Source organism: Chiloscyllium punctatum, chromosome 6, assembly GCF_047496795.1.
Source record: "Chiloscyllium punctatum isolate Juve2018m chromosome 6, sChiPun1.3, whole genome shotgun sequence".
Lineage (NCBI taxonomy): Eukaryota > Metazoa > Chordata > Chondrichthyes > Orectolobiformes > Hemiscylliidae > Chiloscyllium > Chiloscyllium punctatum.
Window position 1 is genome coordinate 27,263,898 of NC_092744.1, and position 18,473 is coordinate 27,282,370.

The window sequence follows — 18,473 nt, forward strand, 5'->3', positions numbered from 1 at the left end:
AGGCAGTACTAGTCAGACTGGGGTCTGTTGAAACCTTGCACAAGACAGGGACAGCTCCTTGAAGGCCCCCTCCCTGTCCTGGAAGAGATCCCAATAGTTCAGACATTTTGAAGTCCTCCCTTCCACAAATTCATGTGTATTATCTTCCTATTTTTGGCCTCACCAGCATGGAGTGCAGGGAGTAATCCTGAGATTACAGTCCTGATGGTCCTGCTTTTTCAATTTCCCTCATGACTTCCTAAATTCTTTTTTGAAGACCTCACCTCTCTTCCTATCTATAGTGTAAATACCAATGTGGGCCACGACCTCTGGCTATTTACTCTCCCCATTCTGAATATCCTGTGCCTTCTCAGAGACATCCTTGACCCTAGCACCATGCTATCCTATCTCAGCCCCTGAGTATAGAGTCCCCTATTATTACTGCTCGCTTACAGTTGATCCTTCCTGCTGTATAACAGTGCCGGTCATGGTGCCACTGATCTGACTGCTTTTCACTGAGAGGCCATTCCCCCCAGTCGTACCCAACATGGTATGTCTGTTTGAGGGGGGGATCGGCCACAGGGACTCTGCAATGCCTATCCATTATTACTAGTGTTCCTGATGGTTACACAATACTTTTTCTTCCTGTGTAGCCCTTACTTGTGGTGTCACCAGCTCACTGAACATGCTCTCCACAACATCCTCAGCCTCATGGATACTCCATAGTGAGGCATCTCCAGCTCAAGCTACTCCATGCAGCCAATCAGGAGCTGCAGTTGAACACACTCACCATGGAGACTGGAAGTGTCTTGGACTTCCCACATATTGAAAGAGGAGCATTCCCAGGGCTGAGTTTTCCTGAGTAAACCTTATCCATGACAAACAATAAAGTAGGAATCAATTACTCAACCTCACTCTCTACTCACCAAATCAGGTTGCTTTCTTTCTCACATGCTCTCTCTCTGTCTCTGTTCCTAATAAACTAGAAATCACAAAAGTAAGGCCTTTACACTGTACCTTGCTTCAGACACACCTCACTCAGTCTTTATATCTGGTACCTGAGCACACAATGCTATGTCATGTTTTGAGTCGTGAAGTCTCCTCCAGAGCTCCGTCTCCGGACTCTACTCCCAATGCCCGCCACCTCCGAAGTCACTCCATTCTGCTCCCCCTATCCTTCACTCCAAGGATCACTCTGCTCTACTCCTGCAAGTTGTGTTGCGTTCTGAAATCTGCATGCTCCAATATTGCTTTCTGGGTATGGGATTTTCAAAACTTGCCTGATCCCAGTGCCAAGTGAAATGCTGGTAGATCGACGTGGTGACAAATATGAGTTTATACAATGTCTGCAATGCTATTGAGAAAGTCTAGCTGGCTTTCTCTCATACTTTAATTTCTCCCTCATTATTATTTTATTCTATGTTTTTTAATATTCTGTCCAATCATCAATTCTGCCACTAGCCTTCTCAGAATTTTATACTTTTCCATGGTTTACTGCTGACTTAGAATCTCACCAGACAATACCTTTGCTGAGTTGTGAAATATCGTCTTGGGTTTCTGCCACTCCATCTCTCCTGACATTTTCCTGACCCTAATTCCCAATTTACTTTAGCTAGCTCTTGTAAATTGAAAACTAGCCTTTGATCCCTATTTTGAATCCACCAAGCTAAATGCAAACAAAAAAGTAATGTTATAAATGGTGGTACTTAGTTGCATTTTATTATGAGGTTAGTAATTAATCTTGTCTCTTTAAACATTGTCAGGTATGGTTTAGCATACTCTCTGCTTGTCTGTGGAGTGTGCCAGATTTGGCCATTCTACAGGGAGATTAAAATTATTCACGATCATTATCATACCTTTCTTATCTGTAATTGATTTCTGAATAATCTATCTTGCAGTGCAGTTACTGTTGGGTGGCCTGCAATGTATTCCAAAAAGTGACTTCTTCCCTTTTACTATTTCTCATCTCAATCAAAACTGACCCTGCATCCTGCTTTTTAGAACTAAGGTTGTGTTTCTGTATTGTCCTAATGTTATCCTTTATCAAGGAGTAATCCTTCTGCCTGTTCCCAGCTGCCTGTCCCACCTTAAATGCCAAGTGCCCTTGTATATGCAGATCCCAGCCTCTGTTGTCTTGCAGCCATGCCTCTGTAATGGCTATCAGATCATACATATTTATTTCTATTTGAACTGTCATTTAATTTGTCATGTTATTAATGCTCCAACACAGAACCTTTAACTCTGTCTTGTTATCATTTTAGCACCACCTGGCCTTATCAGCTGGGATGCTGATACATTTGTACAGTATTTCCCTTCTTGCCACTCTCTGGTTGTTATAACCCTTACTCCTACCTTGCTGCCTTGTCTCGTCCTCTGTAATTTGTCATATCGACCACAACCCACTCTATGATGTGCCACAGAGTCTGCAGCACAATCACACTGAGCCAAATCTCCTTGAACCCCAGACACTTAATGCAGTTGTGTTTGTCCTGTATCAGGCAGCTTTCACATGCTGTACACCCAACATTATCACCTCTCTGCCATTCTTTATGATGTCTTCATTTTGATATTTTTAAAAGTTAAATTAATTCTTCTGTCCTGTATCTTTTTAATGTACTAATTTAGTAAACCAATAAAGCCTATAACCTCTGAATAAAATACAGTGGACTCACTAGCTTCTTATTTTCCTTTTTCTGACATCCCTTAATTATGAGGTCATGACCCAAGGCTTATTTTCAAGGAAGTTATAATTTTCTAAATTCCAGCTGTAGTTCTCTGTCTACAGTACGTCAAACAATCTGATCCAAATTGTTTATGATGATAAAGCAAACAGAAACCATGTGTTCACATTTGATGTTGACTCACAGAATGTAATTGACTCCTGTTAATTCAAGCTCCTTTGCAAAATGAAGTTGAGTCATCCAGCTGCTTCCTTACATTGACTAGAAGGAGGTTCAGGCAAAAGAGATCCATGCTTCCGTAATCATACAAAGATTCATGTCTCCTGAGGTAATTCCTCAAAATCTGTTTTCTCTCCCCTTCTCTGAAGGAGCATTCTCAATCTTTTGAATCCTCCCCACTTTCTCTCCACTTTCCTGTTCCTTTCTAAATAATGGATAATGAGGAGGAGATGTTGGTAGGGTGACATGAAACAGAATGACAAAATGGAGGAAAGCATAGTTAATGGGGTTCACTATGGAGAGGAGTGAAGTGATACACTGGAGGAGATGTGAGCTGAAAACAGAGTGGACTAAAATGGCAACGATTTAGATGACGTGAGTTATTCTGCCACTTCAGTTTCAGCTGTTGCAGATGAATGAGGCAGCTAGCTATTGGGGGTATCACAGCTTTTCTTGACCACTAGACAAGGTTATAGAGCATCTGTCTGATGGTGTCTCATCCAACTGGGTCAGACTGCATAGTCATAGAGTTACTAATAACTAGAGAATGTGGAAATGCCTCCGCCACATCATTGAGATCCCAAACAAACCAGATTGTGCCAGGAATGAGTTCAGCAATTTGTGCATTCTATTTAACATTTAGCCAACGGATTACTTAACATAGGAAAATACTTTAGACTTTTTAAAAAATTATTTCACAAGCTCAGCAGTCTGCAGAACTGTCCCTAGGAAGTTCCATTAAGTGATAGTGGTGAATGTGAATCTGGCACTGGCCAATTATTGAGTCAACTGTTCATCCCATTCATAAAGTATACTCTCTAAGTATGGCTATATCCTCTCTCCCCAGTGCTCATTGATGTTTTCACTCCACATATGAGGTTTCCGGCTGTAACTTTTGCATATTTGCATTGGAATATTATGGTCCCAGCCCCCTAGTGTTGGGAGGATCTAACATCAGAATTGACTTGAATCTAATCTCCATTAGGTGAAGATGAAAACTAAGTAGAAATGTCAATTGTTTAAAGTCATGTTTTACATTTTCTTTCAACCAATTTCAATCTTTCATCCACCTCCATATTGCCCTTAACACAGTTCACCAAATGGGTTTGGAAAAAAACAAAGAAGAAAGAACATTACAGCACAGGAACAGGCCCTTCAGCCCTCCAAGCCTGTGCTGATCCTCTATCGAAATCTGCTGCCTATTTTCTAAGGATCTGTACCCACTTGCTCCCTGCCCATTCATGTATCTGTCTAGATACATCTTAAATTATGTTATTATGCCCCTCTACCTCGCTGGCAATGCATTCCAGGCACCCACCAACCTCTGTGTAAAGAACTTTCCATGCATATCTCCTTTAAATTGTTCCTCTTTCACCTTGAACTCGTGACCCCTAGTAATTTTGTCCCCCACTGTTGGGGGGGAGGGTTTTGCTATCCACCTTGTCTATACCTCTCATGATTTTGTAGACATCAATCAGGTCCCCCTCAACCTCTGTCTTTCTAATCAAACTACTCCTAATCTACTGAGCCTCTCCTCATAGCTAGCACTCTCCATACCAGACAACATTGTGGTGAACCTCCTCAGCACTCTCTCCAAAGCATTCACATGCTTTTGGTAATGTGGTGGCCAGAATTGTACGCAGTATTCCAAATGTGGCTGAATCAAAGTCTTACACAACTCTAACATGACCTGCCAGCTCTTGTACTCACAACCCCGTCTGATGAAGGAAAGCATGCCTTATGACTACTTGACCACTGTATCGACCTGCATTGCCTCCGTCAGGGTACAATGGACCTAAACACCCAGATCTCAATTTTCCCCAGGGCTTTTCCATTTACTGTATAGTTCGCTCTTGAATTGGATCTTCCAAAATGCATCACCTCGCATTTGCCCGGATTGAACTTCATCTGCCATTTCTCGCCCAACTCTCGAATCTGTCTATATTCTGCTGCATTCTCTGACAGTCCCCTTCACTATCTACTACTCCACCAATCTCAGTGTCATCTGCAAAATTGTAGACCGAATGAGAGAGTCACAAGCCGATAATGCAAAGCCAGGAGTTTAGCTCTGTGCTGTGGATATTAACATTAATCCTTAATGTGGGGCCTCATTTCCTTTTAAAAGGTGCCACCTTTGATATGCAGCACCCACTTGGCAATGCATGAGGATGCCAAGTTGGATAATAGGCCCAGTTCCCAACATTAGGAATTTGCCCACAGCCTTCTGTTGTGGGAGTGCGGTCTACTCAAAATGGTTACCCATCAAAATCATCTCCAAGACAAAGCGATGGATCTAAACTTTGGTAAAAATGCAGTAAAGAGTGTGAGTAAGATAAGGAAGTTTCAGAAATGAGGTGACAAAACAGGAGAGAAACGTAAAGAGTAAACCTGTCCAGAGTGGCAACCAGAAAATAGCAAAGAAACAGGAGGTGAGTGAGGAGTTAATTACACATTGGAATATCTCATGTTTTTAATGCAGGAGCAGGTTTGAGAAGATAATCAATTCTCTGAAGTTCAGTAAGTGGATTTACCTTTTCAGACAGTGTGCTATCATTGTGTTATGTGATTTTTTTTTTCCTCCCCAGATCATTATATCCAGGTCCTCCAGTGTGAACATGACTGTATGAGAGAGTTGGCAACACGAGCAGGCCGCCTTTCTCCCATTGAGAACTACCTACCCATGCACTACGACTTCTTGCAGTATTCTTACTACAAGGGTGAGCTACATTGCTAATAAAGAACAAAGAAAATTTACAGCCCAGGAACAGACCCTTCAGCCCTCCAAGCCTGTGCTGATCCAAATCCACTGTCTAAACCTGTCGCCTAATTCCTAAAGATCTGTATCCCTCTGCTCCCCAACTACTGATGCATCTGTCCAGACACACCTTAAGTGAATCTACCATGCCTGCCTCTACTACGTCTACTGACAATGCGTTCCAGGCACCTACCACCCTCTGTGTAAACTACTTTCAGTGTGTATCCCCCATAAACTTTTCTCCTCTCACTTTGAACGTGTGACCTTTCATTATTGAATCCCTCACCCTGCAAAAAAGCTTGTCTCTATCCACCCTGTCTATACCCTTCATGATTTTGTGGACCTCAATCAGGTCCTCTCTCAAACTCCTTTTTTCTAATGAAAACAATCCTAACCTACTCATCCTGTCTTCATAGCTAGCACCTTCCATACCAGGCAACATCCTCGTAAACCTTCTCTGCACCCTCTCCAAAGCGTCCACATCCTTTTGGTAACATGGTGACCGGAACTATACACAGTATTTTAAATGCGGCCGAGCCAAAGTCTTGTACAATTTTAACATGACCTGCCAGCTCTTATACTCAATACCCCATCCAATGAAAGCAAGCATACCATATGTCTTCTTGACCACTCTATCCATCTGTTGTGGTTCTGTTCGTCGAGCTGGGAATTTGTCTTGCAAATGTTTCGTCCCCTGTCTAGGTGACATCCTCAGTGCTTGGGAGCCTCCTGTGAAGCGCTTCTGTGCTGTTTCCTCCGGCATTTATAGTGGCCTGTCTCTGCCGCTTCCGGTTGTCAGTTCGAGCTGTCCACTGTAGTGGCCGGTATATTGGGTACAGGTCGATGTGTTTGTTGATAGAGTCTGTGGATGAGTGCCATGCCTCTAGGAATTCCCTGGCTGTTCTCTGTTTGGCTTGCCCTATAATGGTTGTGTTGTCCCAGTCGAATTCATGTTGCTTGTCATCTGTGTGTATGGCTACTAAGGATAGCTGGTCGTGCCGTTTCGTGGCTAGTTGGTGTTCATGGATGCGGATCATTAGCTATCTTCCTGTTTGTCCTATGTAGTGTTTTGTGCAGTCCTTGCATGGGATTTTGTACACTACATTGGTTTTGCTCATGAGTACAAAATCCCATGCAAGGACTGCACAAAACACTACATAGGACAAACAGGAAGACAGCTAACGATCCGTATCCATGAACACCAACTAGCCGTGAAACGACACAATGACAAGCAAATGAATTTGACTGGGACAACACTACCATTATAGGGCAAGCCAAACAGAGAACAGCCAGGGAATTCCTAGAGGCATGGCACTCATCCACAGACTCTATCAACAAACACATCGATCTGGACCCAATATACCGGCCACTACAGCGGACAGTTCGAACTGACAACCGGAAGCGGCAGAGACAGGCCACTATAAATGCCAGAGGAAACAGCACAGAAGCGCTTCACAGGAGGCTCCTAAGCACTGGGGATGTCACCTAGACAGGGGACGAAACGTTTGCAAGACAAATTCCCAGCTCGGCGAACACAACCACAACAACGAGCACCCGAGCTACAAATCTTCTCCCAAACTTTGAACTCTATCCATCTGTGCAGCAACCTTCAGGGTACAATGGACCTGAACTCCCAGATCTCTCTGCTCATCATCTTTTTCCCAAGGCTCTTCTGTTTACAGTATCATTTGCTCTAGAATTAGACCTTCTAAACTGCATCACCTCATATTTGCCTGGATTGAACTCCATCTACCACTTCTCCTGCCAACTCTCCAGTCTGTCTATATTCTCCTGTATTCTTTGACAGTCCTCTATGCTTTCTGCTGCTCCACCAATCATCTTGTCATCTAAATAGATGGGTCTGGCTTCAGGCTTGGAACCGTTCTGTTATGATGTGGATTCTCTTTGTAACATGTATTTACTTAAAGATGTATCAGTTTTGGTTCAATCCTTTGATATCCAGTTGTGGATTTATTTCCGAAGTCTTTCTGCATAGAAGGAGGCCATTTGGTCCATTGTATCAATGCCAGCTCTTCAAATGGGCATCATTACCTAATGCCGGTCTTCTGCCTTTTCAGATTATTTCTGTCCAAATATTAACCAAATCCAATGCCTTCTTCAATGTCTCAATTGAATCAGTCTCCTCCATAATTCCTGGCATAATCCAAACAGGAAACGCTGAACTCCTCTAGTGAGGCAGTCAGAGTTAACACTTCCAGTCCAAATCTGGTCCATATTGGACTCGCTACAGTAACTCTGTTTCTGTCTCCTCTGATACTATTAGACCTGCTGAGTTTCTCTATCACCATATGTTTGATTTCAAATCTCCAGCACCTGCAGTATTTAGCTTTTATTTATTAATCCAGAGCTTTACTGATTTGGCTAATTAAATAAATCAAATTGTACTGCAGGTCCTAAAGCCAGGCATTTAGCTGATGGTTTTAAAAAGCATAAAGCTTGGAAAGCTGAGTGAATCCTATTGGAGAATCTATGGTCATTTGCATTCCAATTCTGTCTTGAACCTTTTGAGGACCACATTGTGCACTGTCCCCGTGACTTGTCCGGACTTGTCCTACCTCCCTATCTCCTTTTCCACCTATCCACTCCACCCTCTCCTCCCTGACCTATCACCTTCATCCCCTCCCCCACTCACCCATTGTACTCTATGCTACTTTCTCCCCACCCCCACCCTCCTCTCGCTTATCTCTCCACGCTTCAGGCTCACTGCCTTTATTCCTGATGAAGGGCTTTTGCCCGAAACGTCGATTTCGAAGCTCCTCGGATGCTGCCTGAACTGCTATGCTCTTCCAGCACCACTAATCCAGAATCTGGTTTCCAGCATCTGCAGTTATTGTTTTTACTTCTTTCAGGACTGTTCATCAACTCAAATACACCATAATTTCCCCAATAATGAAACATTCCAGCGAGAGACAAATAACTAATTCACAAATAGCTAAAATAATTCATCTGCTTTTGTCATTTTTACTGGACCGTCCTCTAGGTGTAAAATGCTTGTAAGTACGTGAGGCATATTGCAGTTATATCCACTATTTTTAGTGAAAATTGCCTTTTAATTTGAAATGTATTTCACCTGTTAAAAATTTAAATCTTGGCTGGCAATTTTTGTTCCATTGGTGTTCTGGGAATTCCTTCCTTTCTTTTTAATAAGTTACTTGTGTCTGTGAGGATCATACAGTACTCTGCTAGATGTTTTCATGGGTGTTGCATCACTCTCTCCTTCTGTCTGTCTACCTCCCTCTCTCCCTGCTTCTTTCTTTCTCTCTCTCTCTCTCTCTCTCTCTCTCTCTCTCTCTCTCTCTCTCTCTCTCTCTCTCTCTCTCCCTCCCTCCCCTGCCTCTCTCTCTCTGTCTCTCCCTGTGCCTTCCAACTCTCTTTTTTTCTCTCTGCCTTCCATCTCTCTCTTTGCTTCTGTCTGTTTCCTTCTGCCCCTTGTCTCTGTCGTCTCCTCCCCACCCCCCACCTCACTGTCTCTCTACAGTTGGAAATTATGAGAAGGCTTTGGAAGCCACAAAATCCTACTTACTGATTCGACCAACAGATGAAGACATGCTGGAGAACCTGGAATATTACCAGAGTGTGCTACAGAGTCAAATGGATATGAATCAGATCGCCCCTCGCCAAGTGAGTTATTGCCAGTGGGACGGCCTGTCCTCAGTCTCTGTCCTGGGGCCTGTGATCTCACATGGTCCAGGTCTAGGTTCAGGTCCCTGGAATCAGCTTCCTAAGGCTGAGAGGGCTGCCAGCATTTTTACTGTCATCTATGATCTTTAGCACTTGGATAGTTAAGACTCCATGTCCGAACTAATGCATAGGTTCCCTTCTAGAAGATTTGTTTTTTAGATTAGATTACTTACAGTGTGGAAACAGGCCCTTCGGCCCAACAAGTCCACACCGCCCCACATCATTCTTGGGATGTGGGCATCACTTAGTGAGGACAAAAGAATTAGGAGCAGGAATCGACTGCTCAGCCCCTCAAATCTATCCCATTAAGACACCAGCTCATCTCATTACCCAATATGCCCACCTACTGCTTGCTTTCACCCCTTGCTAAGCACAAATCTATCTGCCTCTGCCTTCAGAATTTTCAAGGACACTGTTAAGAACAGCTTTTCAGAAATAACGTTCCAAACACTCAACAGAAAATAAGTTCTCCTCATCTCTGTCTTAAATGGGTAGCCTCTTATTCTGAAATAATGACTTCCAGATTCTCCCACAAGAGGAAACCTCCTTTCCATACCTACCCTGTCAAAACCCCTCAAGATGATCAATGTTTCAATCAAGTTACCTCCTACTCTTTGAAACTCCAGTGGATATGAGACTGGCCTGTCCAACCTTTCCACATAAGAAAATTCACCCATTCCAGGTATTAGTACAATAAACTTTCTCTGAACTGTCATATTTACAGCATTTGTTCCTTAAAGTGACCAATACTGTATCTGTCCTCCACCTGTGGTACCACCAATACACTCTACAACTGAACCAAAACTTCCATATATTTGTATTCCCATTCCCTCTGAGTTAAAAATCACACAACACCCGGTTATAGTCCAACAGGTTTAACTGGAGGCACTAGCTTTCAGAGTGCTGCTCCTTCTTAAGGTGGTTGTATACACCCCAGTCCAACACCAGCATCTCCAAATCATATTCCCTCTGAATAAAGCATAAAATTTCATTAGCTTTCTTAATTACTTGCTGTACCAGTGTACTAACTGTTTGTGATTCATGAAACAGTGCACCAGCTCTCTCTCTGCACCTCCAACCTCTGGAATCTTGCCCCATTTTGATAATGTACTTTTCATCCTTACTGCAAAAATGGACAATTTCATATTTTCCCACATTGTACACCGTTTGCCACACTTTTGTCCACTCACTTAACCTATCGATATATATCTGTAATCTCCTTATTTATTTCCCATTCCTTGTCACCTTGAGGTTTTATCATCTTGAAGCAACTGATTGTCCCCTGATGTGATCCAGGAAACAGTTCAGAGTAAATTATGTTGGGGTGGATCTGGATGCGCCTAGAGGTCAGTATGGGAGAGCATTCCCTCTCTGAAGGGATGTATTTTGCCAATTTGTCACTTTCATGGTCACTTTTATGTACACCAGCTTATTGTCTGAGATATTTAGATTTTCATTTATAAAAATTAATTGAAAATTTACAAACTCTAAATGAGTGGAATGAAACCAAATCTTAACCCCAAAACCACTTGGATCTCCCTCAGTACACCCACTTAAACCCTGAAGCAAAGTTCAGGAAATGTTGAAAATATACCTGCATTACTCCAGCACTTTTCACGTACTTAGGTCTCTCCCTAAGCAACTGTCCATTCACCACGAAGGTGTACTCACCATTGGATTGTGGCAGTCACTTTTTGCACAGCAGGATCCCAAAGAAATCCTTAATTTTCAAAAATAAATCATATTATTCATGTTGATAGAGGGATATGTATCAGCTGGGAACATTGGGAGATGCCAGCTTGCTTTTCTGATATTATCATTGATCTGTAACTGAGAGAACAGACAGGGCTGGGATACACACTTATCAGAAATACAACACTTCCAACAGTGCAGCACTCCCTCCGTACTGACCCTCTGTCAGTGCAGCACTTTCTTGGTACTGTACTGGTGGAGTCACCTTGGATTATGTATTCAGACCTTTGGAGTAGTGTTGAAGTAAATTGAATACTATAAACAGAAGCAGGTTGATCGCAGGATTGAGAGGTTGGGGGGTTTTGGAAATATTTCATGTTGTCTCTGTTTGTGCTATTTGCAGGAACTGGTTTGGTTCATGGATCGCTATCAGTTGGAGAAGGAGCTGCTTCAGTCAGTCAGCAGTGAGCTGAGATTCGTCTACGTGGATCCAGTATGTGTTTTAGACTTAATCTGATTGGCAGCTGAGGGATTGAGGTAGTCAGTATGTTCACCTCTGACCTTTATCAAATGTCACCTGTAACTGGCACAAATCATTCTCCTATTTTGCCGTTGTCTCAGTCTTCTTCCAGGGTTGGCTGGTTGAGTTGGAATAAGTGGTGAACTGTGAGACTGTAGAAACGCCAAATATCCATCATACAGATACTGGGCATCAAAGAAATAACCAACTGAACATCATCTGTTGAGCTCCTAACATAGTTTCTTTACATTTGTTAGAAGGACTATATATCCATTCCCTAGGACCTGCACTCTGTAGACAAAAAATAAATTCCCCTCACCTGCATTCTGCTGACATGCCCCCCACAGACCCCACTGTCACTATTCCCACCCCCCAGAACCCCGAGGGGAACACTACCCCTGCTCATGCCTCCACCCCCATTCCCCCCACCATCACACCCACTCCAGTTTCAGGTTCCGCCCCCACTCCCAGCTCCACACCCACACCAGATCCCAGCTCCCAGCCCCCAGCCCTGCCGAGTTTTCACCATCCCCCAGACCTCCCCCTCACTGAGGACGAATGATCAGTCCTCAGCAAAGGACTCACCTTCATTCCCCTCCGTCCGCGCATCAATAAATATAATACATGCCGTGATGTTGAACAATTCTTCCGTCGCCTCCGCCTCCGAGCTTATTTTCACAATCAGGACTCCCGCCCACCTTCCGAGGACCCCTACGCCCACCTCCAACACACTGCATCCACCTGGACACCCCGCGCTGGCCTATTACCTGCCCTCGACCTCTTCATTTCCAACTGCCGCTGGGACATTAACCACCTCAACCTGTCTACCTCCCTCCCCCACTCCAACCTCTCACCCTCACAACGTGCAGCCCTCTAATCCCTCTGCTCCAATCCCAACCTCACCATCAAGCCAGCGGATAAAGGGGGCGCAGTGGTAATCTGGCGCACTGACCTCTACACCACTGAAGCCAAACGCCAACTCGAGGACACCTCTTCCTACTGCCCCCTCGACCATGACCCCACCCCCCATCACCAAACCATCATCTCCCAGACCATACAGAACCTCATCACCTCAGGGGATCTCCCACCCACAGCTTCCAACCTCATAGTCCGGGAACCCCGCACTGCCCGGTTCTACCTCCTTCCCAAGATCCACAAGCCTGACCACCCTGGCCGACCCATTGTCTCAGCATGCACCTGCCCCACTGAACTCATCTCTACCTACCTCGACACTGTCCTATCCCCCCTAGTCCAGGAATTCCCCACATACATTCAAGACACCACCCACGCCCTCCACCTCCTCCAAGACTTCTGTTTCCCTGGCCCCCAACGCCTCATCTTCACCATGGATATCCAATCCCTCTACACCTCCATCCGCCATGACCAGGGCCTCCTAGCCCTCCGTTTTTTCCTCTCCAGACGTCCCCAACAGTACCCTTCCACCGGCGCTCTCATTCGTTTTGCCGAACTGGTCCTCACCTTTAACAATTTCTCCTTTGAATCCTCCCACTTCCTCCAGACCAAATGGGTAGCCATGGGCCCCAGCTATGCCCGTCTCTTTGTTGGCTACGTAGAGCAGTTAATCTTCCGTAATTACACCGGCACCACTCCCCACCTCTTCCTCCGCTACAGTGATGACTGCATTGGCGCCACCTCTTGCAAAAATGCCATCCCGTATTCCCAATTCCTCCGCCTCCGCCAGATCTGTTCCCAGGAGGACCAGTTCCACCACAGAACACACCAGATGGCCTCCTTCTTTAGAGACCGCAATTTCCCTTCCCCCGTGGTTAAAGATGCCCTCCAACGCATCTCGTCTACATCCTGCACCTCCGCCCTCAGAGCCCACCCCTCCAACCATAACAAGGACAGAACGCCCCTGGTGCTCACCTTCCACCCTTACCAACCTTTGCATAAACCAAATCATCCGCCGACATTTCCGCCACCTCCAAACAGACCCCACCACCAGGGATATATTTCCCTCCCCACCCCTTTCCGCCTTCCGCAAAGACCGTTCCCTCCGTGACTACCTGGTCAGGTCCACGCCCCCCTACGACCCACCCTCCCATTCTGGCACTTCCTCCTGCCACCGCAGGAACTGTAAAACCTGTGCCCACACCTCCTCCCTCACCTCTATCCAAGGCCCTAAAGGAGTCTTCCACATCCATCAAAGTTTTACTTGCACATCCACTGATATCATTTATTATATCCGTTGCTCCCGATGTGGTCTCCTCTACATTGGGGAGACTGGGCGCCTCCTGGCAGAGCGCTTTAGGGAACATCTCCGGGACACCCGCACTAATCAACCACACCGCCCCTTGGCCCAACATTTCAACTCCCCCTCCCACTCTGCTGAAGACATGGAGGTCCTGAGCCTCCTTCACCACCGCTCCTCACCACCAGACGCCTGGAGGAAGAACGCCTCATCTTCCTCCTCGGAACACTTCAACCCCAGGGCATCAATGTGGACTTCAACAGTTTCCTCATTTCCCCTTCCCCCACCTCACCCTAGTTCCAAACTTCCAGCTCAGCACTGTCCCCATGACTTGTCCAGACTTTTCCTACCTGCCTATCTCCCTTTCCACCTATCCACTCCACCCTCCTCCCTGACCTATCACCTTCATCCCCACCCCCACTCACCCATTGTATTCTATGCTACTTTCTCCCCACCCCCACCCTCCTCTAGCTTATCTCTCCATGCTTCAGGCTCACTGCCTTTATTCCTGATGAAGGGCTTTTGCCCGAAACGTCGAATTCGAAGCTCCTTGGATGCTGCCTGAACTGCTGTGCTCTTCCAGCACCACTAATCCAAAAAATAAAAGTTCAAACCTTACGCCTTTTCGGAGTTGCCTCAATGGAGCTTATGAAACTGAAATGTTCCCCATTTTTTTCTCCATGGCAACACCTTGGCCAATCCAAGTTGACGTGCTAACCAGTCAACACCTTTTCCTCTTGTAGTATAGATTGTTATGGCGATTTGAAATTTGATTTTCTTGCATTAATTCTGCTCCCACAACATGTCTCTCGTGTAACAATGGTCAAGTCTGTCCTACCAAGTGACTGTTTGTTTGTTTGTTTGTTTGTTTGTTTGTTTGTTGATTGAAATATCCTGATTCTTGACATATTAAGTTAGAGATTTGGAACCAGAATAGGTCGCTTAATTCCTCAAATTTGCTCCACAATTCAATGAAAACGTGATCTGATTGTCATATTCATTTTTATTCTCTTATGTATTTGATGGGAACAGCGTGGAGGATGATTTTAATATATATATAAAACCTTGTGCTGTACCTATCCTGGAAATGTTTGATAGGGACAGTGTAGGGGGAGCTTCCTCATTTCCTCTCCCTCCACCTTATCTCAGTCCCAACCCCTGAATTCAGCACCGCCCTCTTGACTTGCAATCTTCTTCCTGACCTCTCCGTCCCCACCCCCTGTCCGGCCTATTATCTTCACCCTCACCTCCTTGCACCTATCGTATTCCCAGCACCCCTCCCCCAAATTCCCCCCCCCCCCCACCTTTTATCTGAGCCCGCTTGGCACACCAGCCTCATTCCAAAAGAAGAAATGTCGATTTTCCTGCCCCTCAGATGCTGCCTGGCCTGCTGTGTTTTTCCAGCACTGTATTTTTCAAGTGTAGGGGGAGATTTACTTTGTATCTAGCCCCATGTTGTACCTGCTTTGGGAATGTTTCATGGGAACAGTGACAATGGATATTTACTCTTTCTCTAACCCTTGTGCTCTACCTGTCCTGGGATGTTTTGGCTCAGTCTTGTATTTGCTATCTTGTGGATGTTGCTGCCATCGTGTGGTGATGGTCTTGAATTGCAGCATTTTACATTCCTGGGTGGACTATTTGCTGACACCAACAATCCATCAATAATTTTCAATTGCACATGCTCAGCCTTGATTGATCTCATTCTGTTTGTTTGCACGTGTAATAAGATTAAAAAACAATTTACAAAATACCAAAAAAACTTCACACACTTCTTCTTTTATATTGCATCATTCAGTTCTTTTCATTTTTGTCTTTGCTAGCTTTTTACCTTTTTTTTTGTTCAATGTCACTGCCTTTGTATTTGGTTGGGAGTCTAAAGCAAGTTTGAATGTTCACCTGATTGACTCAAGCTTGAAGCTGCAAAGGTGGCATTAGAGTCTGTGCAGGATTTGACGTTCTGGTTAGTTAAGGCTTCTTCTGATATTAGGATCACTTGATGCTATCATATGTCTCCAGCTCTGAGAGACTCAGACGTACTTTGCATTGAACCCAGTCCATTTGAGGTGCAGATAATTGACCAGTGAGATTGCCGCAACCCATCAGTGAGCTCCTGCATCACTATCACTCCTGAATACTCTGTCAGGAGAACCTGAGGCAATCCTATGCCAGCTGTTCACAGTATATCCCCATCAGATTATTACAAATACTCAGCACCCACAAACAAAAGTTAAAGGTCCTGATAATTTCAAATGAACTGGACTTAGAGTGAATTGTTTGAATGGCATACTACTCTGAACAGTTGTGTCAGGGATGTCTATAGTGGGGATGGCGGTGAAAGAATTGGAATGGGGTCGAGGCAGGGGCTGCCAAGTTCAGTGATCCCTTTTTCCACTTGCATCTCCCCTCCCTCCCTCACACCATTTCCCATTCACTGGTGTGAGAGGTCCGCACTGACTGGGGATGATGACAACATTGGTGACCTGTCCTGACACTGTCGATGGTTTGGGCAGGGGGTCTGCACAGATTCAGATTGGGTAAATGTTCGCCAGTATAGATGGGGGAGAAAAGTATCTGACTTTAAGTAAACAAAGTTGAACTCAAAGTCTATCAGCCCATAGACATAAGAGCAGTAGGCCATTAAGTCCATTGAGTCTGCTCTTATTCAATGAGATCTTGGCTAATCTGAATCTTCAAATCCACTTTCCTGCCTTTTCCCCATTATCGTAGATACCCTTACTGATTTAAGATCTATCTCAACTTGAATATACTCTAATGACCCAGCCTTGACAACCACAATTCACCGCTTTTTAAAAGAAGAAATTCCTCCTGATTTTTGCCTACTCTAAGATGGTGCCCCTGCTTGTAGACTCTCCCTCAAGGGGAGATGACCTTTCAGCATCGACCCTATCAAGTCCCATAAGAATTTTGTTCATTTAAAGTCATTGAGTCATACAGAAGAGAAACAGGCCCATCGACCCACCATGCCAATGCTAACCAACAAACCTCAAACTATGCTAATCCCATTTACCTGCATTTGATCTATAGCCTACTATACCTTGAAATTTTAAGTCCTCATTTATTTGCTTCTTAATTATTGCGAGAGTACCTGACTCCAGGCAGTGCATTTCGAATTTCTACCACCCTCTGCATGAAAAAACCTTTCCTCGACCCCCACTAAGTCACTTACTCCTCACCTTAAACTCATGCCCTCTGGTCGTCTTAGACATGTCTGCATGTGGAAAAGATTCTCACCATCTACCCAGTCTATACCTTCTCATAATTCTGTAAACCTCAATCAGATCCCCTCCCTCCCCTCCCCCTGCCCAATTCTCCTCCTCCTACTCCTGAGCTCCCTCTGTTCCAGGCAAAACAAACCCAGCTTAACCAATCTATCCTCATAACTGAGACCTTTCATCGCAAAATTCTGGTGGATCTCCTCTGTGCTTTTTCCACTGTAATCACATCCTTCTGATAGTGTGGCAAATGGAATTGCACACCGTATTCCATCTGTGGCCTAACCAATGTTTTATAAAGTTGTAATAAGACTTCCTTGCTCCTATATTCTACACCCAGGCTACTGAAGACAAGCATCCTGTATACCTTCTTTACCACCCTGTCTACTTGTGGTGACACCTTCTGGAATCTATAGACTGATCCACCAAGAACCCTTTGTTTCCTCAGTACTCCCGAGGCACCTAGCATTCATTGTGTAAATTCCTCCCTTATTAGACTTCCCAAAATGCATCGCTGCAGACCGAAGGTCATAGAGTCATACAGCATCGAAACAGACCGTTCAGTCCAACTAGTCCATGCCAACCATGTTCCCAAACCAAACTACTATCACTTGCCTGCGTTTGGTCCATATCCCTCCAAACCTTTCCTGTTCATTTACTTATCCAAATGTCTCTTTAATGTTGTACCCATAGCTGCATCCACCATTTTCCCTCCGGCAGATCATTTCATACACGAACCACTCTCTCTATATTAAAAGAAATTGACCCTAATGTCTCTTTTAAATCTTTCTGCTTTCACCTTAAAAAATGCCCCCCACTTTTGAACTCCCCACGCTGGGGAAAAGATCCTTACTATTCATCTTATCTGTGCCCCTCATGATTTTATAAACATCAAAACAGTCATCCCTCAAATTCCTATGCTCTAGCAAAAATATGTCCCCATCTATCTTTATAACTCAAATTTTCTGTTGTTGGCAACATCCTGGTAAATGTTTTTTGAACCTTCTGCAGTTTAATATCCTTCCTTTAGCAGAGCAATAAGACCTATACACAGTACTTCAGAAAGGGCCTCACCAATGTCCTGTACAACCTCAACATGACTTCCTAAATTCTATACTCAAAGGTCTGAGCAATGAGGGCAAGAGCCTTCTTAACCACTCTGCCTATATGTGATGAAAATTTCAAAGAATTATGTTTCTGAACTTTAGGGAGTGTTGGTTTGACAATACTACCCAGACCCCAATCATTAATTGTTTAAGTGATGCTCTTGTTTGTATTACCAAAATGCAATTCCTCACGTTTATCCAAATTAAACTCTATCTGCCACTCCTCGGCCCACTGGTTCAATTGATTAACATCCCTTTGTAACATAAGATAACTTCCTTCACTGTCTACTATACAACCAATTCTGGTGTCATCTGCAAACTTACTAACCAGGTCTCCTAAATTTTCATCCAAATTGTTTGTTTATATAAAT

At 44.4% G+C, this 18,473-nt stretch overlaps 1 protein-coding gene across 2 annotated transcripts in view; it reads left to right on the forward strand.

Annotated features, from left to right (window-relative positions):
* Window positions 1-18,473, forward strand: part of p3h2 (prolyl 3-hydroxylase 2) — a 153,377-nt gene that overhangs the window by 114,478 nt on the left and 20,426 nt on the right. For both annotated transcript variants that reach the window (XM_072572186.1, XM_072572187.1), the window contains exons 4-6: window positions 5,465-5,596; window positions 9,134-9,276; window positions 11,432-11,521. In XM_072572186.1, coding sequence (XP_072428287.1) covers window positions 5,465-5,596; window positions 9,134-9,276; window positions 11,432-11,521 — 365 coding nt within the window. The remainder of the gene's footprint in view (window positions 1-5,464; window positions 5,597-9,133; window positions 9,277-11,431; window positions 11,522-18,473) is intronic.